This window comes from Podarcis raffonei, chromosome 14 (assembly GCF_027172205.1).
Source record: "Podarcis raffonei isolate rPodRaf1 chromosome 14, rPodRaf1.pri, whole genome shotgun sequence".
Lineage (NCBI taxonomy): Eukaryota > Metazoa > Chordata > Lepidosauria > Squamata > Lacertidae > Podarcis > Podarcis raffonei.
In genome coordinates, this window is record NC_070615.1 from 53,089,786 (window position 1) to 53,112,465 (window position 22,680).

The window sequence follows — 22,680 nt, forward strand, 5'->3', positions numbered from 1 at the left end:
ACCTCAGCCAGATGGTGGGACATTGCTTGGGTGAAATACGCTCTTAATTTAGAGCAGGGGTCAGCAAACTCTTTCAGCAGGGGGCCGGTCCACTGTCCCTCAGACCTTGTGGGGGGCCGGAGTATATTTTTTTTGGGGGGGGGATGAACGAATTCCTATGCCCCACAAATAACCCAGAGATGCATTTTAAATAAAAGCACACATTCTACTCATGTAAAAACACACTGATTCTGGGACTGTCCGCAGGCCAGATTTAGAAGGCGATTGGGCCGGATCTGGCCCCCGGGCCTTAGTTTGCCTACCCCTGATTTAGAGGATAGGCCTTGGGTCAGCCCTCGTCCCCATCCACAAATGGTCTGTGCTTTCTGCCTTTCCCTTCTCCCTGAGGAAGAGTCCTGTGTGACTTCTAAACTAGCACTGCCACCTTCTAACTAAGCTGCAGAGATTTGCAGCTTTCTCCCCGGGATGGAGGCCGGCGCTGGGGAGGGTGGGACACGGGAGCTGCGAGCTGCTGTCAATGAAAGGGCTGGTGCTACAATTATCTGCATGTTTTTAATAGATCATCATGATTGATAGATGATAGATTTCTGCTAGTGCTTCATTGCTTTTCAATTGTTGCTTCCTTCTGGTGTTTTCGTCTGTGAGCCACCTTTGAGTCCCTTTCAGGGAGAAGGCAGGATATAAATAAATATATAAAAACGAGGAAGAGGAGGAAGGGGCTGCTGGCCTCTTCCCAGGGCAGCATTTAGGCAGGAGTGGGAGCCTGATCCGGGGGGGGGGGCGGGTGAAGGGAGCTGTTGTCCCCTACATTGCACAACTCTCACACGTGGCGACTGTCCCAGATCCTCAGGTTTTTGGCCACCGGCAAACGTGCAGCGGAGCCACGAAGGAAGCGATGCCCTTGGAGGCCATGGCCGGCTCTACAGCTCGTCTCTTGGTTCTGGGGAGCCTGGTGGGCTTGTTCGATTCTCCTGGGGTTCCTCGGGGGTCTCGGCAGCCTGGAAAGCCAGAGCCCAGCGTCACCGTGGGAACGGGGACAAACTCAATGTTCGGAGTGGGCATGAGGGGTTGCCGCTGAAACTCACCTTGGTGTCGTCCTGGGGAGGGACCTCACCCCCGTTCTCCAAGAACGCCGAGAAGGATTCCAGGTCTCTGGCGCTCCGGTACTCGATCATCTGGAGTGGAAAACGGGGTGTTGGCCTGGCTTTGCCCCACAAGCAGCTGCTGCCTCCCTTCTACCTCCTGGGGGAGCCTCCTTGCTCTACTGTCCCGGAGGACCTGGGCAAATCCTGCGGCCACAGTTTCCCCCACCCCATGCCATGGGGCACCTGCATTACCTTCTTGTCCTGCCCTGCAGGGAAGTAGTAGAGCGTTGGGTAGGCTCGGATGGGGAGCCCTGCTACTTCGTTGGCCGTGGCATCCATCTCAGCGATGAGGATGTCCTCACGGTCTTTATATTTCTCGCCCAGCTCTGCCCAGGCGGGCGCCATTGCCTTTGAGTGGGGGCACCAGGGGGCATCTGTGGAAGCGGAAGAGAAGGGATGGAGTTAGGAAGACGCAAGTCTGTTTTGTCGTCAGGCCGGTTCACCAGCTGCATCCCTCTCTGGAGAAAGCTGACCTGGTTTCAGTTGTGCAGGCTGCGTCCCTCTTAACACCTCGCTGTGGCGCTGCCTTTAAAAATGACCCCACAACTGGCACAGAGGATGTAATAGCTGTGGGTGTTTGCACTGATCTGGTACCAACTGCACTGGCTGCCGGTTGCTTTCTGCTCCCATTTTCAGGCCCTGGTTTTAACTGTTAAAGCCCTACATAGTTTGAGACCCCTTGCTCCACTGTAAGCCTGCCGGGACTTTAAGTTCAGCTTCAAAGCCCCCACTCCGTTGTGGCCTGTTATGGCCTATTGGATTGATGGGTAATAATAATAATAATAATAATAATAATAATAATAATAATAATAATTTATTATTTATACCCCGTCCATCTGGCTGTTTCCCCAGCCACTCTGAACAGCTCGCAATCGAGTGTTAAAAATGGGAAACAGGACCTTCTCAGTGCTGGGCCCAGCCTTTCGGGATTTCCTCCTCAGGGAATTCTGGCCCCATTGAGCATTCTGGCCCCATTTCAAAGTATCCTGAAGACTTTATAAATTCCAGACTGTTTGGCTGATACACATTTGTTATCACACTAGTAAATTATTTCTATGCGGTTTTTGTAATAAATGTTTTCTGAACCGCTTGGAAAGGGCTGGGCTCTGAAAGTCTGCAAAGCAAGCAAGTTCTCTCAGCAGCAATTTTCCTGGAGATAGCCTAGTCAGTAGAGCGCGAGACTTTGAATCTCAGGCTCCTGGGTTTGAGTCCCACACCGGGCAAAAAGATTCCTGCAGTTCTGTATATGTATATATCATTGAGCTCTGTATATGTACCTGAAAAGTCTGGGTCAAGCCTGTTTCTGCCAACTGGGGATGAGGGGAAAACCCCCAAGGAGGGCTGCCCTCCCAGTAAGTTTCCAGAGGATGCCAGGAGGGAACGTGGACGAGCCCCAGAGGCAGTTTTGAGGTTCCTCCTCCCCAGTCCCAAAGTGCCACTTACAGAACTTCACAAAGACACTCTTGCTCTCATCAAACGCCACTTGATCAAAGTTTCTGCCAACTAGGGTCTTGACTGGTGCCTTATCCCAGTCCTCTGCAATCTCCTCGCTCATCAGGTACGGCTGGAAAGAGGAAGCAATGCTTAGTGCTGTGGGTCGGTGGAGTGGTGATAGACTTGTTTTTTATTTTAATTTTATTTTATTTATGATTTTCAGTTTTATACATTTCAATAATTTTACAATCATTTTAACATTTCAAAACTTGACTTCCTTCCCCCTCTTTGTGTAGTTCCTTAAATTTTATTTTTAATATTCTCTGCACATCCAAATTAATTTGCTCATTTATCCATCTACTTTAAATTCATGCTCTTATAAAACTTCAGGTTATTACAATAATCCTGCCAATGTTCTTATCTGTTTACAGTTTGTTTGTAAATATCCAATAAACCGTTTCCATTCTTTTATAAAAAGTTTGCTATCTTGATTTCTTATTTTTCCGGTAAGTTTCGCCATTTCTGCATATTCCGTAAGTTTTTATATCCATTCTTCTTTTGCTGGGACTTCTGCTTCTTTTCATTTTGGGGCAAGTAACATTCTTGCCACTGTAATCGCATACATGAATAAATTTCTGTACAGTTTGAGTAGTTCTCTCCCTATAATTCCCTAAAGGAAAGCTTCTGGGTTTGCTTTTACAAACATTATTTTAAACATCTTTTCCAATTCATTATATATTATTTCCCAGTAAGCTTTAACCTTACTATGAGACCAGGAGTGGTGAGAGACTTCAGGCCTATGGAAGGAAGGCAGCCTCCTCCACTCTGCAGTTTTGGCTCCTTCCCTACTGCTGGGGGAAGAGGGGACCTGGCAGAGGCTGCGGCCACTGCCCCACCAGCAGCTCACCTGTAGGGCAGAGCTCCTTCCCATCTGGGGTGAGGGATGGTGGCTGTTAGAATTCCTGCTCCGTGATTGCAGTCATGGGATTGTTGTCTATCACATGACGGTGTATGTTTTCATTCCACAGAGTGGGAAGTGATGGAGACAGGATGTATTGTGTTACTGTGTTCTGTGAAGTGGGAATATTGTCCTTTGTTCTTTCTCTCTTTGCTATCTGATACTAGAGAGAGAGGGAGCCATTTTGCAGTGCTCCGTGTGTGTTTATATGTAGATAAAGTAGATTAGCAAAAATGCTGAGTTGCTGAGGTCTGTCACGCAAGTTGCGCAACCTCTGTGGATCCCTAAGTGTGCCGGTGTCTGTTGGCATCGGTCGCTGTGATGTTCGGGCAGAAGAAAGCTTATGAAGCTCCCGAATGATCGACCAGGAGGGAGAGAACATGCCAGTCAGGCATGTGTCTCTGCCAGGGTCCTACTCGAGTGTAGGACGAGCTCCTGACAATGGCATCCCTGAAGAGCCTTCAAAGAGACTCCAACCAGAGAAGAATGGCTTATAAAATGAATGGATTATGCTGAAATGGCAAAACTGATGGTAAAACTCAGAGGACGCAGCGATGAACTGTTTATGGAAAATGGGAGGCCTTTTTTTTGGACTACCTGCCAAAATATTTTAGCAATAGGAAATTGCGTGCAGGATTTGAAATATGAACAACAACAAGCAACATGCCGGCTAATAATATACTGACTATTTTTATAACACTATACTGTTTCAAAATTCATAAACAGAAGACATACAATATGTGCATGGGGTCACAAACTAATAAGAATCAAATAAATGTTCCATGAACAGGAATGGTAGGAGTGGATTTGAAATATGTGCGGGAGAAAAAAAGAATGGTCAGATGGAATTGGGGGGTTTAGTAATAAGTACAAATTATGGTGCTGGAGGAGACTTGAGAGTCCCACGGACTGCAAGAAGATCAAACCTCTCCATTCTTAAGGGAAATCAGCCCTGAGTGCTCCCTGGAAGGACAGATCCTGAAGCTGAGGCTCCAAGACTTTGGCCACCTCAGGAGAAGAGAAGACTCCCTGGAAAAGACCCTGATGTTGGGCAAGATGGAGGGCACAAGGAGAAGGGGACGACAGAGGACGAGATGGTGGGACAGTGTTCTCGAAGCCACCAGCATGAGTTTGACCAAACTGCGGGAGGCAGTGGAAGACAGAAGAAGAAGAAGAGTTTGGATTTGATATCCCGCTTTATCACTACCCAAAGGAGTCTCAAAGCGGCTAACAATCTCCTTTCCCTTCCTCCCCCACAACAGACACTCTGTGAGGTGAGTGAGTCTGAGAGACTTCAAAGAAGTGTGACTAGCCCAAGGTCACCCAGCAGCTGCATGTGGAGGAGCGGAGACACGAACCCGGTTCACCAGATTACGAGACTACCGCTCTTAACCACTACACCACACAGTGCGTGGCGTGCTCTGGTCCATGGGGTCACAAAGAGTCGGACACGACTAAACGACTAAACAACAACAACAACAACAATAAATGCAGCAATTAAGGATAAAAAACATCAGTGCGGGGTGGGTGGGAAAGACAAAAAGAAACATATAAGTGAATGATAAATTGTATGTGAAGTACATTAAAAAAAAACTAATAAAAAGGAATATCAAAAAGAGTCCTCGTCCCTTTCTCCCCCCCCCAACACCCAGCCCGACCATGCGGCTGCCCACCTGGACTTTGCCCTCCATCACCTCCTGGCAGAAGACATGGATGGCAGGAGCCGTGAGGGATCCATTTGCGACCAAGAGGTATTTCCTGTTGCTCTCGATGTTGATGAAGCGGATGGCGGGAGCCTCGTGGCTCTTAAGGCCAAAGAAGTGCAGGATCTGGGCTCCTTCCCCGTTGACGTCGGCCAGCACGAAAAGCACCTGCCCAGGGGATGCGTAGAGGGGCAGAGATGAGTCTAGTCCAACCCCTGGCAGGGCAGGAATATGCTCCCTGGGACTCGCCTCCCAGAAGCAGAAAACACAGCACCCACACAAACCCCACCCCCTCCCTGCATGGGACCACCCCACAAAGCCCCAGGGCAAATGTGCCGGCTGGCCACGGGGGGGGGGCTCACCTTTCCCCGGAAGGCAGGGGCAGCATCTCGGAAGCTGCTGAGGAGCTCCAGCTGAGCGTCCTGCGTCTTGTTGATGAAGAGCAGCAGGTGGTTTGGGATCTTTGCCCCAAATATCCTGGAGGAGTTCTAAGGGAAAGACACAGGCGGGTGTAGTGATCAGGTGGGATTGCTAGGAGGAATTATACCAAATATGGAGCAAGCCATCTGTGTCAGCAATGAAAGCATTGCGTTGACTGGGTTTAAGCCATTTTGATATGATTTTTGATCAATCCACGCCTCTGCATCCCTGTCCTATTTCTCTTGCTTGTCAAGTCACGTACACAGCTCAGTTACCAGTTGCTTCGCCAGGCATCCTAGCCCATGAAAGATAGTAGGCAGTTCTTTGATGTGCCCTTCCCTGATTTTGTTCATCTCAGGGCCAAGAAATAGTTTTTCACATGAAGCTGATAAAGATCCCCATCATCCTTGCCATCCTTCCTATCATGTTTATTGCTGTTTTTGACCTCCGGGGTTGCTGAATGCATCCCTCCTTTTTTGTTCTGTTTTATTTACCCCAGAAGTATGCATGCTTAATTAGTTTTTGTAGTTTAACTTTGTCCCCACGTGGGGTTTTTGAAATGCTCAGAGGAAATCTGATTGGTTCTTAAGTACACTGTGTAAAAAGTTCTTTTGTGAATAAAACGACCTGGGCCAGAGGGTGGACAGGCATTATTATTATATGCACACCTCCCAGAGTCTTGCTGGTCAAGCCTCTGTGTGTCTTCTATTAATCAGAGTCTAATCCTTCCTTTGCTTTGGGAATGCCAGAGCGGGGACCCCCCAGGGGTGGAGGGGTGTGAGTGTTAGGTTTCTGTTTTGACACACTGCCCAGTGGTGTTCACAGAAAAGGGAAGGATGTTAGGTTTCTGTTTTGCCACTGTGCAGTGCTTGGAGTCACAAGACTCTGTTTTCATTCCAGACATTCCAGACTGTTGGAAGTCTCACGGGAGACGGATGTTGATATTACTGGTTTCCTGTTCCTTTGTTCCAGTTGCCTCTCTGCTTTCAGAGAGAGGGGATGTATATTCTTTTCTGTCTGTCTGTCTCAGCAATGTAGCTCATATTTCTTGTCCTTCTGCTGCTTGGATATGTTAAAACTCTGCTAAGTTATAGAACTTGCTAGGGCAACATGGGAAGGATTTTAATAAACAATATATCCTCTCCTGCCTCCCTGAACATTCCCACAATTTCTGTGTTCTCTCTCTGTAAATATTGAATAAAAGACTTGGTAAGAACTCTTCTTTTTTTAGCTGCTTCTTGGCTGCCACTGTGGGAGGGATCATAGAATCATAGAGTTGGAATAGAGCACAAGGGCCATCGAGTCCAACCCCCTGCCAAGCAGGAAACACCATCAGAGCACTCCTGACATATGGTTGTCAAGCCTCTGCTTCAAGACCTCCAAAGAAGGAGATTCCACCACACTCCTTGGCAGCAAATTCCACTGTCGAACAGCTCTTACTGTCAGGAAGTTCTTCCTAATGTTTAGGTGGAATCTTCTTTCTTGTAGTTTGGATCCATTGCTCCGTGTCCGCTTCTCTGGAGCAGCAGAAAACAACCTTTCTCCCTCCTCTATGTGACATCCTTTTATATATTTGAACATGGCTATCATATCACCCCTTAACCTCCTCTTCTCCAGGCTAAACATGCCCAGCTCCCTTAGCCGTTCCTCATACGGCATCGTTTCCAGACCTTTTGGCTGGCCCTTGTGCTCTATGTGGATCAGATTCCCTGGAGCCTGACATGCAGTGGCTCCTCTCCCTCTGGAGGTGCTGAGCTGTGGCAGGGCTTTGCTTGCTAGAAGGGGAGGTCACGAGTTGGAAGCCCCCCCCCCCCCCGGTCATCTGGGCCAACCCCCTGCAATGCTGGAAAATCCCTAAAAGGGACAAGCAACCCTGGCAAGAAAGAGCCAAGAGGAGCTGGGCTCTGGCTGGCAGCCAGGAGGAAGAAGGGTCTGAGGAACCGCAGAGCTTCCTCTCACCTGGCTCGTATACTCCATCACCAGCTCCAGGCTCTGCACCAGGATGAATTGTGCCAGCTCCGCCCCATCCAGGCCCAGCTCTTCATCCACCAGGAAGTCTTCCCGGGACTCATCGTGCTGCAAGAGAATGAATGAATGGATTAATGAATGAATCTTTCTTTGCATCAGCCACCAGCCATAACAATAAAGCAAACAAAATTGTGGTATACAGAGGATAAAGGTAAAACGTCAATTATGTAAAAAACATTTTGGGGGTTGGGGTCAATGGTCAAATAAGGGATCTTATTCTAATTGCCCCGGCGAAAAACCTTGCAACCTTTGCTGTCACCTGTTCATCTTGATCTGCCAAGAGAAAGGACACTGTAGCAGTGGTTGGGCAACCCATAATGGACAATAATAGAAGGATGATAGCCCAGCTACTCACACTGGGTTTTAGAAAACTGAACAACTTAATTAGGCAGTGCTTAAAATGATATCGAGCAACAGAATAATCTGGCCACAATAAGGAAAATTTGGGCATGGTATGACTATTTTCCACCCAGTCGTCTTGACTCTCTGGCACCCTGTTTGCATAACTTAATAATTCCAAAATATAGACACACTTATACTCCTGCAAGATTGAATATACTGCCTTCAGCTGTACTTGAGGGATGTTTCCAAAAAATTCCACTCAATAAACGGTTATGTGACAGAGTCTGTCTGGGCAGATCCAGGGAGCACCATCTAAATCTCAGCAGCTGCACCAGTCACAGAAAGAAACGCCTCCCTTCTAAATGCCCCCCCGTCTTTTAACCAACCCTGCTAAGCTCCTGAAAGTGCCCGCCTGGCCCAGCTCTCACCTTCTGGAAGAGAGAGACGGTGCCAGGGTGGGTCACGTTGAACTTCTCAAAGAGCTCCGAGCAGTTGGTGAGTGCGAAGGCAACGTCCGGAGCATCGCTGGCCACATCGTAGAAGAGGCGCACGTCTTCATCCTGCAGGTCCTGCAAGGAATGCGTGGCAGCTGAGCCGGGCACAGGATGCCAGGAGCAGCACGCAAAGGATATCCGAGGCCTGCGCTCCGTTTGTGGAGAGGAAAGAGAGTCTCATTCTGGGAGACCTGCTTCCCCCGGCAGGGCCTTGGGTGCGGGGAAGCTGCCCCAAGACAGCAACTCCCTGGGGGCTCCCCAGCCTGTCAGTTGGGGCCCAAATGTCCCCTGGAATGTGCCAGAGGCTGACCCTCACATTTCCTCTCTTTCCCAGCTGCACCACCAGGAAACAGCAGCTCAGGGGTAGCAGCTTGGCTTGGCTGCAGGAGTGCAGAGGCGCAAGTGGAGCACTCACAGAGAAGAATCCGACCACCGCCACCATGTTGGCATCCAGGAAAGCAGCCGCCTGGCTGGCATTCTCCAGCAGCACCGCACTGGGCCCAGCTTTCCGTTTCAGCCACTTCACGATTCCCTCTGCGTCTCGCTGGCCTGGCAAACGGGCGGCAAAAGTGTGAGTTGTGGGGCAGCACCACCTGCTCGACCAGGCACTGCGTTAAGAAGGGAGAGTGGCGAATGGCACCACTCCTCTCGCAGGGGCTCATGGCGGCTGAGGTTCAGATGAGAATAAGCCCCTGATGTGATGCAAATGCAATCCTGGGAAATCTAGGCGAGGAGCTGCAAGCGAAGAGCTCTTCTTGCTCCCTCTGAGGTGAAGCCCTCATGTCAGGGAATGGTCTGGATCTGAAGATTGGGGAATGCAGTCGCAAGCAGATCAGCTCCTCTCAAGAGGCAGGGGAATATTCCCCCCACCACCAAACCTCCAGCATTTCCAGAAGCAGAGAGAGAGAGGCAGAAACAAACGTAGAAGCTGAACAGGTTAGGGAGGAGTTACCCAGCTATGAGACAATGACAAGAGATCCGGAAGGGAGCGGGCAGCTGGAAGATACATCAATTGAAAGTGGGGGAGAGACCCCCCTCCCCTTAGAGGTCTGAACATATCGGAGAACAAAGGAGACTGAGAGGGGGAGGGACTTCCCGTTGGCGCACTCCTTGCTGCAGAAGTTGGAAGTCAGATTCAGAATATGCAACTGATCTCCTTGCAGAGGGTTGTCTGTGTGTGCAACATGATGTTGTAATAAAGGACTATAAATCTATCAACTGCTCATTAATTCTTATCTGTGAGCTACTGGAGGAAGAGGGGAACTCCCTCGCTTGACACCTCATGCCCAAAGAGCCACAGGATAAGAACCAAGGGAGACCCCGGCTGCTGCTGGATCAGGCCCATCTAGTCCAGCATCTTGTTCTCAAAGGGGCCAGCCGCATGCTCCCAAAGGGACCCAAGGGCCGCACCAATACCCATTCAGAGCCACCCTGCCTCCGACAGGGGAGGTCCAGGGCGGCTGAGAACGCCCCGCAAAACCACAGCTTCTTCTGACCTGTGAAGTCCGCTGGGTGAGTGCGGTTGCCGTCTCTGAACAGCTTGAGGACGGGGAAGCCGCTGACTCCGAACTCTGCGCTCAGCTCCTTCTCCTGCTCCCCGTCCACCTTGGCCAGGCGCAGCACAGAGCCCTCCTCCTTCAGCAGGGCGGCGGCCTTGGCGTACTCCGGGGCCAGGGCCTGGCAGTGACTGCTCCAGGGGGCATCTGGGAGGGAAAAGGAGGAGGGGTGAAGCGTCAACCCCACAGGCAACCAATAGCAGTGCGGAGGTGTGTAAGGACATCTGAGGAGCCTGCTGGATCGGGTCCAGCATCCTGTTCTCACAGTGGCCAGCCAGAAGCCCCACAGGGAAGCCCACAAGCAAGACCTGTGTGCGAGAGCTACTCTTCCCTCCTGCGCTTTCCAGCAACTGGCCTTGGGAAGAATTTGTGGTCTCTGAGTGTGGGGCCAGGGCAACCCCATTGTGGTGGTGATTGGGGAGGGTACATACACACCAGTGGGTCTCAGGGGCCACAGGCACAGCAGGAGAGTGTGGTTCTGTAGGCTGCCCTTCCTCCTGCCCCGTGGGCCTGGCAGGCCATGTTTGCTCTCCCAATAGGCCGCTGATAGCCGCTTTTGCTTAATCTCATCTCCTTCATCTCTTTTTCGCCTTCCAGGGCATAGAACAGGTTTGCTCCAACAGAAGCAGCTCTGTGGTGCCACAGGAGGACACGGCTGGGGTGGGGTGGGGGGCTGGAAGGTGAGGCGGGAGCTACAAGAAGGGTAATAATAATCATATAATAATAATAAAAAATTTATACCCTGCCCTCCCCAGCCAGGGCCAGGCTCAGGATGGCTAACACCAAATATAAATTACAACAAAACGTAATGGGGGGGGGGAGTTAATTAAAATACTGCTTAAAATGCAGCCTCATCTTAGTAGCAGCAGCCCATAAATCAAGACCATAAAGGGAGGAAACATCAGATATTCAACCATGCTGGTTCTACATGGGCAAGCAAAAAAGCCAAGGGGAAAATTATTGTATTTTTTGCTCTATAAGACTCACTTTCTCCCTCCTAAAAAGTAATGGGAAATGTGTGTGCATCTTATGGAGCGAATGCAGGCTGCGCAGCTATCCCAGAAGCCCCAACAGCAAGAGGGATTGCTGCTTTCACTGCGCAGAGATCCCTCTTGCTGTTCTGGCTTCTGAGATTCAGAATATTTGTTTTTGTTTTCCTCCTCCAAAAACTAGGTGCGTCTTGTGGTCTGGTGCGTCTTATAAAGCGAAAATTACGGTATATACCAAATCCCATATAAGGGGTCAGAGTGAGTCTAAGCCCGAAGGCCAGGCGGAACAGCTCCGTCTTGCAGGCCCTGCGGAAAGATGTCAAATCCCGCAGGGCCCTGGTCTCTTGGGACAGAGCGTTCCATCAAGTCGGGGCCAGTGCTGAAAAGGCCCTGGCCCTAGTTGAGAGGGTGCCTTGCCGGAGGGGATGTCTCTCAACAGGGTCCGCTGTGCCCCCTCCCCTAAGCAACCAAGCAGCCACCCTCTGAAGGGGGCGCTCCAGTTTGCCCCACCTGCCCCCTCCCAGTTCCTGCTGATTTTTGCCTGGGGGTGCAGGCCAGGGGAGTTCCTGGTGGTGCCCCATTCAAGCTCTCCCCCCTGCAGCAGCTGCTACTCACAGAACTCCACCAGGAGCAGCTTGTGCTTCCGCAGGGCTTGGGCAAAGTTGCTCTGGTTGAGCACCAAGACCCCCTGGTCCTCCTCTTCCTCCTCTTCCTCTGCCTGGTTCCTGCTCTCCTGGGCCCCCAAACACTGCACTAAGGCCACTGCCAGCCCCAGTGCCAGCAGGAGTCTCGGGAGGCAGCCCATAGCGGCCTGGAGGAGAGAGAGAGGCAGAGTGCCGGAGCCAGGAGATGCCAGGCAGGGAAGGGGGCAGATAAAGCTCCCGGGGCAAGCCTTTCCGTGACGTGGAGCCAGAGTTTGCCCCACGTGGCCCTTCCCCACTGGCTGCCCGATAAGAGCTGCTGGGGAGGGGTGCTGAACCCAAGGCAAACGGCTCTGGAAGCTCTGCAAACACCATCTTGCAAGTCAAGATAACCCCACAATTAATAGTAGCAATGAGTGCATTTATACTCACTTGCTTTGATGTGAGCTAATTGGCCGACTTTGACGGCATCAGTGCTTTTTTCTGGGGGTATTCAAGGGGACACAGCACTGGTAGAAAAGCACCCAATCTCCAAGCAGGGCGAGATTGCAGGGGTTCCAGGACTGGGGTCCCTTGGAATGAGGGACAGCAGAGACTGTGGTGTTTTTAGGATCTATGGTTTATTTACACATCTACAGCCTGAACCAAAGATGGAGGATCTCATAGCATTGACACCCCAAAAGGCCTTTCTTCTCTCACTGTGACAGCCTTGGAATCTCCCATCAATCAAGCATGGCGCTGTCTCTCTGGCTTCTCAGCCTGCAGTCTCCACTCAGCTCAGATCTCACCCAGCCAGGCTGGCCATCGTCCTTCCACATCCCAGCCAGGCGAGGCACCCGCAGTTAGTCATTGCCCTGGCAATCCAGCTCCTTAATTTCGGACGCTGATGGTCCTTGGTGTGAATTTCCCGGACATACCCAGAATACTGCAGTGGGAAGCAGCATTCAGCAAAATGTCCAGGAAAATCCAGGTGTGTGGCAAGCCATGATTTTGCCCAAAAATATCAACAACTTTGGGCAAAAAGAAAAGAAAAGCTGAACAACTTTTGTTTCAGGATTTTCACATTTTGAAATCTGGCAGCCCTAGTCCCTTGGCCAACACCTATTTAGTTGGTCTCTAAGGTGCTACTGGACAATTTTTATTTATTTATTTTGACCCATTGGCTGGGCAAAGAGATGCTGATGAGGTGCTTAAATGGCAGGCCATTCACTTGCAACTGCCCAGTTAGCAATGGCTTCTCCCATCAGCCATTAACCCTTCCTGGGCTCAGGACTCCAAGTGTCAGAAGGGGCTCCAGGCACCCTGCAGACTGACCCAAATCACAACATTATTAATGATGTTTTTTAATTGCTGTAACCCCCCCCCCCACAATCCCTGGGACTTTAGAGTGAGGGGGGGGGAAATAATAATACAACAACAATAAGAAATAGCAGGCCATCTAGAGAAGGCCTCTCCTTGGCCAGACCTCCTGGGCTGTGCTCAGCAACCCAGAGGGGGCTCCCCAGGGGGTGTTGGCCAGACCCAAGCAGGAGCAGCGGCCGCACATGGGGGTCTTGTGTGGGGTCCTGCCCAGCTTCCCCTTGATCTTCCTCCCTTGGTCCTGGCCGGACGCAGCGCCATTCCATGGAATGCCCGCCCTCCTCCAGGCATTGTTTGAATTCCACCCCAACGGCTGCTGCCCACGCAGAGTGGCACTGCCATGGGGCTCAGCGGTGAGGCAGGCTTGGGGGGTGGGTGTGTTGGAAATGGGAATCTTGGCACAGAGTGGGGGGCTTATTCTCTGGGCGGGGAGCAAAGGAAACTGAGGGATATAGTGAGCGCCCTCCGAGAAGTGTGTGTTTCTCAAGTGCTCGCCCCCCAATGTAGGAGCCCACTCCTATTGGCTGAAGTCCCTTTGGCCTCCCCAATAACATGTTTGAGGGGGCCAGACCCCTCCCCAAAGTTGATTGCCATTCAAATACTGCACATGCACTGCTTCTTGTGATTGATGATATGGGATGGGGCTTATCCCCACCCCCATATTTTATTCAACTTTGCACCCCAGCCAGCATCAAGCTAACTGCATGTTGTATTAACCTTTTCCCCACAGAGAGTAGAGGTTTGGGGCCTGGCGAAGCCCCCTCTGAAAGACAGGTAAGGAATGCTTCTGGGCAGAGACCCCCTTGGGGTGCTTGCTGACGTCCCTGATGGGGGGACTGGCTTCTTTCCTCCCTCCCTCCCTCCCTCCCTCCCTCCCTCCCTCTCCACATTGCTGAGCAAGAGGAGAGCCTCCATCTCCCTGACCCTTGGCCGTCTGCTCCATTGCCCAGCAAAGCAGATTCTCCAGGTCTCTGGCCTTGACCCTCTGTGAGGAGGAGAAGGGGGTCCCGCAGACTCCCTTGGGCTGGGCCACTCTCAGCCAGGACGACCCGTTTGTGGGGAGGGCCAGGGCAGGGGGGCAGAGGCTGCTTGGAGGCCAGTTGCTTCCTGCCTGCAGGTGGACGAGGAGGATGAGGCGGTGGCCGCAGACCCCCTTTTGCACATGGAGGCCAGGAAGGGCCACTGTGACACAGCCCGCCAGCTCCTTGCCCAGGACCCAGAGGCCCTCAACAGCCAGGTAGGCCAGCCAGCGGCTGCAGAGGATGGGTTGCAGGGCCCGCCTGCCCCACAGGCTGTGGTGGACCCCCTTCCCTTGGTGGAAGGGCTGGGATGTGCCTGCAATGGGGGGAGATGACTCCTTGCCCCCCTCCAAGGCCCCTCGCCTGGACAAGGCCCACCCCACAGCTGTTCTCTTGGCTTCCCCCTCACTCTCCAGGATGCCAGTGGCCGGACGCCCCTTTTCTGGGCCACGGAGTACAGACACGAGAGGCTGGTGGAGCTCCTGCTGGCCCACGGAGCAGACCCAGCTGTGCCGGATCACGTGAGGAATTCGCCCTCCGATTGCGCTGCGAGGCTGGATCCCTGGGGGGGGGGGGGGAGGAATGAATTGGGGTGGGGGTATTCACTCCCTATTGCCCACCCAGACAGAAGACCAGTTGGTAGCAGTGATGGACCTACAATTTGGGGCCCCTGAAGCTTAATATGTTATGGAAGCCCCTTCGCAACCAGAAGGAGGTCTGTTAGAAGGGAGGGGGGCACAGCAGAGCAGCCAACTTTCCCCTTCCTTCCTCCCTTACAACATCTGTGCTACTTACTCTATTTTTATATTTTTTAAATTAATTTTCAATGTTATTTTCAACAATAATTAAACATATTTTGAACATCTTATACATTTAATTTTTTTGGACTTCCATCAATCTCATCTGAAAATTTTCCAACCTAATCACTAAATATACATTTCTCACTTCCGCAATTACTTTTAACTCATAACTAACATCACTATTCTTTCTCTAATTTGCAATGCTTCATACATTTCTCCTTACAAAACTTCTTGTAGTCCTGCTAGCGTACTTTGTTGATTACAGTTGCTCTTCAAATAATTCATATATTTCTTCCAATCTTCTGTAAATCTCTGGTCCTGCAGGTTTCAAATCCTTCCTGTCATTTTATCTAATTCTGCATAATCCATTAATTTTGTCTGACAGTCTTCTTTCGTCGGAACTGTGCTCCTTACTCTCAAACTTTGCGTTGGTTGATATATACACAACAAAATATTAATCAATTTGAGTCAAAGCAATTGGCCTCCACCATGTGACTCAAATGGGGTCCCCCAAATTAAGCCATGTGGACTAAAGTGGCTTCTGGGTCCCTTCCGGCCCAGAAGCTGAAGCTTTGTTCCTTTCTTAGTAGATCTGCCCCAGTTGGTAGGAAGAGGGCAGAGCTGAGCGGGGAATCTCCAAAGTGGGCTGGGCTGCCAGTGTGGACAAGCAGCTCTCACAGGCACACATTCCCTGCTGGCATACTGCCACGCGATGCCATGGCACTGGCAGGGGTGGAGGAAGGGGTGGGGGGTGGGCCGCCCCTGGTGTCACCACTGAGGGGGGTGACAAAAAGCCAGGTGGCACTCACCCAAATGGTCCGCCCGCCGCCTCTCCCTCAGCTGTAGGGCGGCTAAGAGGAGGCAGGCAGACTCCTGGGAGGCCCCGCGGAGCGTACTGCCCCAGCTGGCCCCGCTCCTGGGCACATGGCAGGCGTGCCTCCCCAGTCGCTTGATCGGCTTGCTCTGCCCCTGGGCACTGGAGGGGGTGGGCTCTGCCAGCCAGCGAGGAAGCTGGAGGCACCTTGTGGGGCTGACCAAGGAGAGGCTGTGTGTGACTGTGTGTTGCAACCAGAGGCAGGCAGGGAGGCTGCAAGGGAGGGCTGCTGCTCACTTGTGCCAGGCGCATGTCCTCCTACCTGGAGGATCCTGGGGGCAGCAGGCCGTGGGGGCCCTGGGGTGCACAGACTGCTCCCCTGTGGAGAAAGGTAGCAAGCCTTGCAGAGTCACACAACCCCTCGAGGGTGGCCTGGGAGGTGCTTGGCCTAGGGTCCCCCCAGCTCAGCTCACCCCATTCTCTCTGCTGCCCACCACCCTTCCCTCCTTAGGAAGGGAACCTCTGTCTGCACTGGGCGGTGTATGTTGGCAGCCCCTCCATTGCCAGAATGCTGCTGGATGCCGGCTCTGATGTGGATGCGCTGAATGGCCAAGGCGACTCTCCCCTGCACCTGGCGGCCCAGGAGAGGCGCTACGAATGTCTCGTGTGAGTGCCGCCCACCCATGTGGGAATGTTGTGGACAGTGGGAGAGGATATCTTAATTAAATATTATCCTTCCTCACTCATGCTAGTACATTCCCCTGTGTATTGCAAGAAGTTAGTAGATTCATTAGAATCTCTTGAGTTAAGCAATCCAGTCTGGCTTGTCCAGATTGGGTTTGTTCCTGCTAAATTCCCCTTCAATTCCCTCTTAAAAAGAATAAAGACACAACAGTCTTCTCTTAAAAGTAAGAAGTAGTTTACTTACATTCAGTTCACAGTATGATCCTGAAGGCATTCTTTAGCTTGTAGTTACAGAAGAGAGTGTGAGTTTATCCCATATGGGGATTGAGCCCATGTGCTGCTGGCTGGGAGCCAGCAGACAGCAAAAGACATCAAGAGAGCAGCATCAAGAGAAGCGTCAAGAGAGAGGGAGAGGGAAGAAGGCTGCATGAACAGCCCTTTTACGGGGTCTCCCAGGGTCACGCCCATCCACCTGGTCACACGCAGGGGGAGGATGCTCCAGAAAGGTGTGACAGGAAGTCCTCCTGGCACTGGAGTAACACCCCCTTACGTGTCCACTCTGGTCAAACAGAAAATGTTGTATTTGACTGCTACATCCCACAGCCCAGTGGCCCTAGCCAGGCCCAGAGCTTGGCTGCGGAGGAGAAGCAGCCATCGCCCAGAAGCTCCCTTGTGCCCTTGCCAAGGAGATGAGAGGTCAGCACCCGCCTCTCCCTTGGCCTGGCTGTGCAGGGTGGGATAGTCAAAGAGCAGTGTAGACCAGACGCCCACTCTTTGCTAGGCTGGCACATGAGAGGCGCTGAAGTTCTAGTCTGCTAGAGAGGACTCTGCAGTGAGAGATGCTCCCGCTGTGCCCTGAGAGCGAGGGGGCCCAGCTATGTATCTCCTTCAACATGCCTGGGCTATTCCTCTCTTTTTCGTCACTTTCCACCCAGCCAGAACTGTGACAGCATCTGCTGATTCTGACGCTCCGCCTTAAAGCATCGTGGATTCCTGCATCAAAAAGGCTCAAACCAGCCTATCTAAGCTTCCCTTTTAAGCAGCAAAGGAATGACACCCTGCTGAACTCACAAACCTGAGGAAGGAAGGATAATATCTAGCAAATACCGTATTGGCCCGAATATAAGCCGCACATCTAAAATTCTGCAGGCAGGCGCTCACACCCATAAATGGCAAACGTAGAAGAAAATCCTGGGCTACTAGAGAGGACCCGCAAGTGGGTTAAACACCTGTTCATAGCACTATAAATGCAAATAAAAAACCAATACTGCGCTGTAAAATTCGGGGAAAGCTATGAATGACATTAGAATTGATTGCACAACAGTCTCAAGCTTGCAAATTGGCAAGAAAACATTTTGACCGCATGTCTGTTTCAGCAGCTATATCGTAAAAGTCAATCTTTTTAAGGTCGTGAATTTAAGCTGCACTTATAACTTTTCACGGTCAGAATTTGGCAAAAAGAAAGTGCAGCTTATATTCAGGCCGATACCGTATATCCTCTCCCAGCATCTATTCTCACCCCGACAGAGAGCAAGCTCCTGTTGGGAGCTGGGCATGTTTAGCCTGGAGAAGAGGAGGTTAAGGGGTGATATGATAGCCATGTTCAAATATATAAAAGGATGTCACATAGAGGAGGGAGAAAGGTTGTTTTCTGCTGCTCCAGAGAAGCGGACACGGAGCAATGGATCCAAACTACAAGAAAGAAGATTCCACCTAAACAGTAGGAAGAACTTCCTGACAGTAAGAGCTGTTCGACAGTGGAATTTGCTGCCAAGGAGTGTGGTGGAGTCTCCTTCTTTGGAGGTCTTTAAGCAGAGGCTTGACAACCATATGTCAGGAGTGCTCTGATGGTGTTTCCTGCTTGGCAGGGGGTTGGACTCGATGGCCCTTGTGGTCTCTTCCAACTCTATGATTCTATGATTGTATGATCCTAGCCACTCTGAGCCAGATGGGAAGGATGTGGGGGTCAACCTAGCCGACCCCCAGGGAGTCAGGAGTTGCAACGGGAGAGGAGGGAGGTCTGGGGGGAAGCCTGGCTAGAGGAGAAGGCAGCAGGAAGCTTCCCCTGGGAGGGGGGCGGTTTGAGTGGATGGAGAGCAAAGGAAACCGCCCCCCCCCAGAGGTTCTCCCCGGGGCTCCTCTCTGGGTAGGTGGGGCTGCCACAGCCCTTCTTAGTCCTTCCTTGGTGCTCCAGCTTCTGACTGGAGGACCTGGGGGCTCCCCCCCCCGGGTGCTCAGCTGCCCCTCTTTGCGTCCCACAGCTTGCTTCTCGCCCACGGCGCCAAAGTCTCCCTGAAGAACAGAGCCGGCCAAGTGGCTTTGCAGTGCTGCAAGCCCAGCTCCCCTTTCTGGCGGGCCCTGGAGGCCGCCTCTGCACGGCCCCCCCAGCCGACGGAGAGGCTCCTCTGCAGGTGAGCAGCACCCCGGGGCGGCTGGGCTAAGGCGGGACCCCCTCCCTCCGACCGGGCTGCAGCTGTGGCTCAACGGCCGCTCCTGTCGTCCCCAGAGACATCTCCCGGGGCTTTGAGCAAGTCCCCATCCCTTGCGTCAACGGGGTGGACGAGGAGCCGGCCCCCGGAGCCTTCCTCTACGTCACGCAGAACTTTGTGTCGGACTCTGCGGTGCTTCCAGCGACGGGCTGGGGCAGAAGTCAGGTGAGGGGCATTGTCCACCCGCTCCTCTTCCGTGCTCCAGGGTGAGTCGGAGGGGCTGAAGTTGCTGGGTGGGCAGAGAAGCCCCACCATCCATCCAGACGCCCCACAACTCTGGGGCGTCTTCTGAGCAGCCCTCCAAACCAGAGACATTTCACAGGGCTGCGTTTCGACCATTCAGGCCTCCTTGTGCTCTTTGAAGGCATCCTCTGCCAACCTGGCGCCCTCCCAAACCCAACAAATAGCATGTTTTGGACGACCCGGGGCTGACAGGGTCTGTCCTCAGAACCCCCTGGAGGGCGCCAGGTTGTCGAATGGTGCAGAGAAGTGATGCTGCTCCTGTTGACGTTGTTTCCGGCACCGGGAGCCTTGAGGATACCCTAACCAGGTGGCTTGAGAGGGCGGATCTGGCGGGCCTCTGCCAGGGCTGGCTCCCTGTAGAGGACCGCCAAAGCAAAATAGTAATAAACATAAATAATAATAAATAATTAGGCGTCTGCCAAGCTGTGGCTGCAGAGTGCCCTCTGGGGGCCTTGTAGGGGGCTGAGCGTGACCCCCGAATCGCCTTCCCCGAATCGCCTGACCGCCTTGCCTTCTTTCAGCACTGCGAGTGCGCCAGTTCCTGCTCTGCGCCCACCTGCCCGTGTGTCGAGCGCAGCCTGCGCTCCTGGTACACTCCGGTGAGAGCCGCTCCCGCCCTTCCTGGGGTCAGACGGGGAGGTCAGCCGGAGCCACTAAGGGCCAGCCGGCCGTTTCTCTCCTCTTGTGGTCCAGGATGGCCGGCTGGCGCCAGACGCGGCCAGCAGCACAGCCGAGGCGGGCCCCATCTACGAGTGCCACATGCTTTGCTCCTGCGCCAGCTCCTGCCCCAACCGGGTGGCGCAGAGGGGCCTCAGGTGAGCCCCCTTTCCCTGGGCCAGGGGCCTGCGGGCTCCCCGGTAAGTTTACCTACTTAATATGTAGAGCTGCCCCACAGGAGAAGTACTTCAGGAAGGCAGTGGGGTGTAGTGGTGAGAGTGTCAGACGAAGACCTGGGAGATGAGGGTTGGAATCCGCACTCTGTCATGAAGCTCACTGGGTCAGTCACAGCCTCTTAGCCGACCTCACAGGGTCGTTGTAGGGATCAGCTGAGGGGGGGAATGAACCATGGACTCCTTGGAGAAAAAGGTGGGAGACAAATGCAATGGACTAACTCTTCTGCTGACCTGCTTAAGGAAGCTGGAGGGGCCAGCCAGGTGGGCATGTCTGTCACCAGCCCAGAGATCTCCGTATGGTCGCAGTTGGCACCCGCGCCAGTTGTGAAATGCACTTGGTGCCTGGGGAATTTCGAAGGCTGGGTGGGAGCACCCACCAGCCTGGCTCAGATGCCTTGGCACCCTCTTTCTTTGCCCCCTGGCCAAATGGCACACGATGGTGTCAACGGCCTCTCCTTCTGAGGACGCTCTTAAGCAGAGCTTGGATGGCCGCCCATCAGGGGTGAATTGGTTTGGACTCCCGCATGGCAGGGGGTTGGACTAGATGACCCCTGGTGTCCCCCAACCTTGCCATTCTGTGATTCTACTAGCAGCCCCTTTCCAGATTCCTGCTTCCGTGAGGGGACCCTTTGTTCTTTTCCATTAAGGAGACGGCGCTTTGCGCGTTCAAACGCTGCCACTTTCATAGGGGCAGAAATACTTGCCGCAGCCCTGCGAGAGAAGCAAAGGGGCGAACCGAAGCCCACCCCCCTCGCCACTTGGCTCTCCCTCCGTGCCAGCCCACCCAAGTCGCCCCCTTAGAAAAACAACCCCGCTTGCCACCCCGCCCTTGGGACTCTTGCTTGCCTGCTTCTCTTCTCGCCCCACAACCCCCCTCGCCCCTCTGGTGCCCGGTGGGGGTCCCGCTTTCCGCTGCCCGAGGTGGGCCCCAGCACCCTCTCATCCGCAGGACGCAGCTGCAGCTGTACCGGGTGCCAGGCAAGGGCTGGGCAGTGCGCACGATGCAGGAGGTGCCCCGAGGAGCCTTCCTTTGCCAGTAAGTCCCAGAGCGGGGGGGAGGGGCGGGGGGGGAGAAGAGAGGGACTGAGTCCAGGCAATCCCCCCCCCAAAAAACCCTCATGGCCCTTTCCTCCCCGCTAGGTACTTTGGGGAGCTGATTTCCAGCGCCGAGGCCGCCCAGCGAGAGGACGCCGCCTATTCCTTTGTGGTGGACATGCAGGTGACATTTCCTCCTCCACTTGGGGGGTGGGAGGGGTTTGTGCCCCCTTCCTGGGGGGTGGGGCAGTGGAGCTCAGCGTTGCCCCCCTCTCCCCGCAGGCGGGCCCCGAGTGCTGCCTGGACGGGCGCTTCTACGGCAGCGTGGGCCGCTTCCTGAACCATTCGTGCCAGCCCAACCTGGTGGCTCTGCCGGTGGTCGTGGGGCACGAGATCCCCGGCATCGCCTTCTTCAGCGCCCGGGCCATCCAGGCGGGCGAAGAGCTGGCGTAGGTGGTGCTGCCGGAGAGAAAGGGGGCTGCCGTGGGGTGAAGGGGCCCCCGCCTCCATGCCTGCCCCCTGAACTTGCAACCAGCCAGGAGGGGGGGCGGGGCTTCTCGGACTTCAGTCTCAGGTTTGCCCTTGCAAGACTCAGCCGGGAGGAGGCGCTGCTTGGAGCCAAGCCACTTGGCTCTGGCGCCACCTGCTGGTGGCCTCCCGGGGGCTTCAGCCACTCCCGAATGGGCGCCTGGCAACCGCAGGAGACGTGACTCCGCTCCTGATATCCCACCCCTCTTGAACAGAGCAGCACTTTGGCTGCAGCAGCTGGGGTGGCAACAGCCGGTCCCGGAGCGTCCTCTGATCTCCTGCCGGATTGGGGGCGGCGGGAGGGGCCCAGTTTGCCCCCGGCGACGAGGGGAGCGGGCGCCCCGTCTTCACTCGGCGGCGTTTCTGCCCCTCGCAGGTTCGACTACGGCGAGCGCTTCTGGGAGGCGAAGGGCTGCCGCTGGGCTTGCTTGTGCAAGTCGCCCGGCTGCAGATACCGGCCGTCGAGGGAAGGGCCAACGGCAGACGCCGCCGCCGCCGCCGCAGGAGACCCCGGCCTGGGCACCTCCACGTCCTACCCGCTACGCGGCTTCTCGCGCAAATCCGCGCGGAGCAGCCCGCTGAAGACGGCCCCGCGCCGCTCTGCGCGGCCCCGACGGCGCCCCCTGCGCTAGCCGCGCGGACCCCAGCCCCTGTCTTTATCCCTCCCAATAAAGAGCCGAAGCCAGCCGCCTCATCCGGGCCTGATTGCTGCGTCGGGGGCCGGGTTCCGCAGGGAGAAGTGGGCGAGGGAGCGGAGGCTCCTTCGAACGGAAGACTCTTGGAACGAGCTTTCTGCAAAAGTGGCCCCGAAGTGCAAATGAGGAGCCGGGAAGGATGGCGGCGACAACCCAAGGCGGGACCCCCTCTGCTCTTGTCCGCACCGTCTGGTCCACTCAGCGGTCCGGCCGAGGGAGCCCCCGCCCGGGCCAAGAGGAGGGAAGGGACTCGCCCGCCGAGCTGCTGCTTCTCGCCCCGCACCAGCCCCGCGCAAAACTGAAGGAGCCGGACCGGGCGCTTCCCCGGGTTGGCCGCGACCCGCTGCCGCGCTCTGCACGCGCGCAGAGGCACCGGGCGCCAGGTGGAAGGCTGGCGGTGCAGGCCAGCAG

The 22,680-nt window shown here is 54.0% G+C and overlaps 2 protein-coding genes across 5 annotated transcripts; one reads left to right on the top strand and one right to left on the bottom strand.

Moving 5' to 3' along the window:
- Positions 1–326: 326 nt before the first annotated feature.
- PDIA2 (protein disulfide isomerase family A member 2) lies at positions 327–12,228 on the bottom strand. Of its 2 annotated transcripts, XM_053365287.1 has the most exons (11): positions 11,685–12,228; positions 10,021–10,227; positions 8,940–9,073; positions 8,459–8,599; positions 7,620–7,736; positions 5,603–5,728; positions 5,211–5,408; positions 2,589–2,709; positions 1,338–1,519; positions 1,086–1,175; positions 328–998 (listed from the first exon to the last, which is right to left on the bottom strand). In XM_053365287.1, the coding sequence occupies exons 1-11, from the start codon at positions 11,872–11,874 to the stop codon at positions 921–923; spliced, it is 1,584 nt and encodes a 527-aa protein (XP_053221262.1). In that variant the 5' UTR covers positions 11,875–12,228; the 3' UTR covers positions 328–920. The 2 variants fall into 2 exon arrangements, with proteins under 2 accessions (XP_053221260.1, XP_053221262.1); XM_053365285.1 differs by lacking the exon at positions 11,685–12,228 and having other exon boundaries at positions 327–998; positions 10,021–10,725.
- Positions 12,229–13,171: 943 nt separating this feature from the next.
- On the top strand, positions 13,172–22,676 carry LOC128401801 (histone-lysine N-methyltransferase EHMT1-like). Of its 3 annotated transcripts, XM_053365280.1 has the most exons (13): positions 13,181–13,422; positions 13,800–13,843; positions 14,187–14,306; positions 14,505–14,609; positions 16,214–16,368; positions 18,648–18,797; positions 18,893–19,040; positions 19,640–19,717; positions 19,812–19,933; positions 20,961–21,047; positions 21,152–21,230; positions 21,329–21,495; positions 21,951–22,277. In XM_053365280.1, the coding sequence occupies exons 1-13, from the start codon at positions 13,410–13,412 to the stop codon at positions 22,204–22,206; spliced, it is 1,524 nt and encodes a 507-aa protein (XP_053221255.1). In that variant the 5' UTR covers positions 13,181–13,409; the 3' UTR covers positions 22,207–22,277. The 3 variants fall into 3 exon arrangements, with proteins under 3 accessions (XP_053221253.1, XP_053221254.1, XP_053221255.1); XM_053365278.1 differs by having other exon boundaries at positions 13,172–13,422; positions 19,640–19,933; positions 21,951–22,676; XM_053365279.1 differs by having other exon boundaries at positions 13,175–13,422; positions 19,640–19,933; positions 21,329–21,620; positions 21,951–22,278.
- The last annotated feature ends 4 nt before the right edge of the window (positions 22,677–22,680 follow it).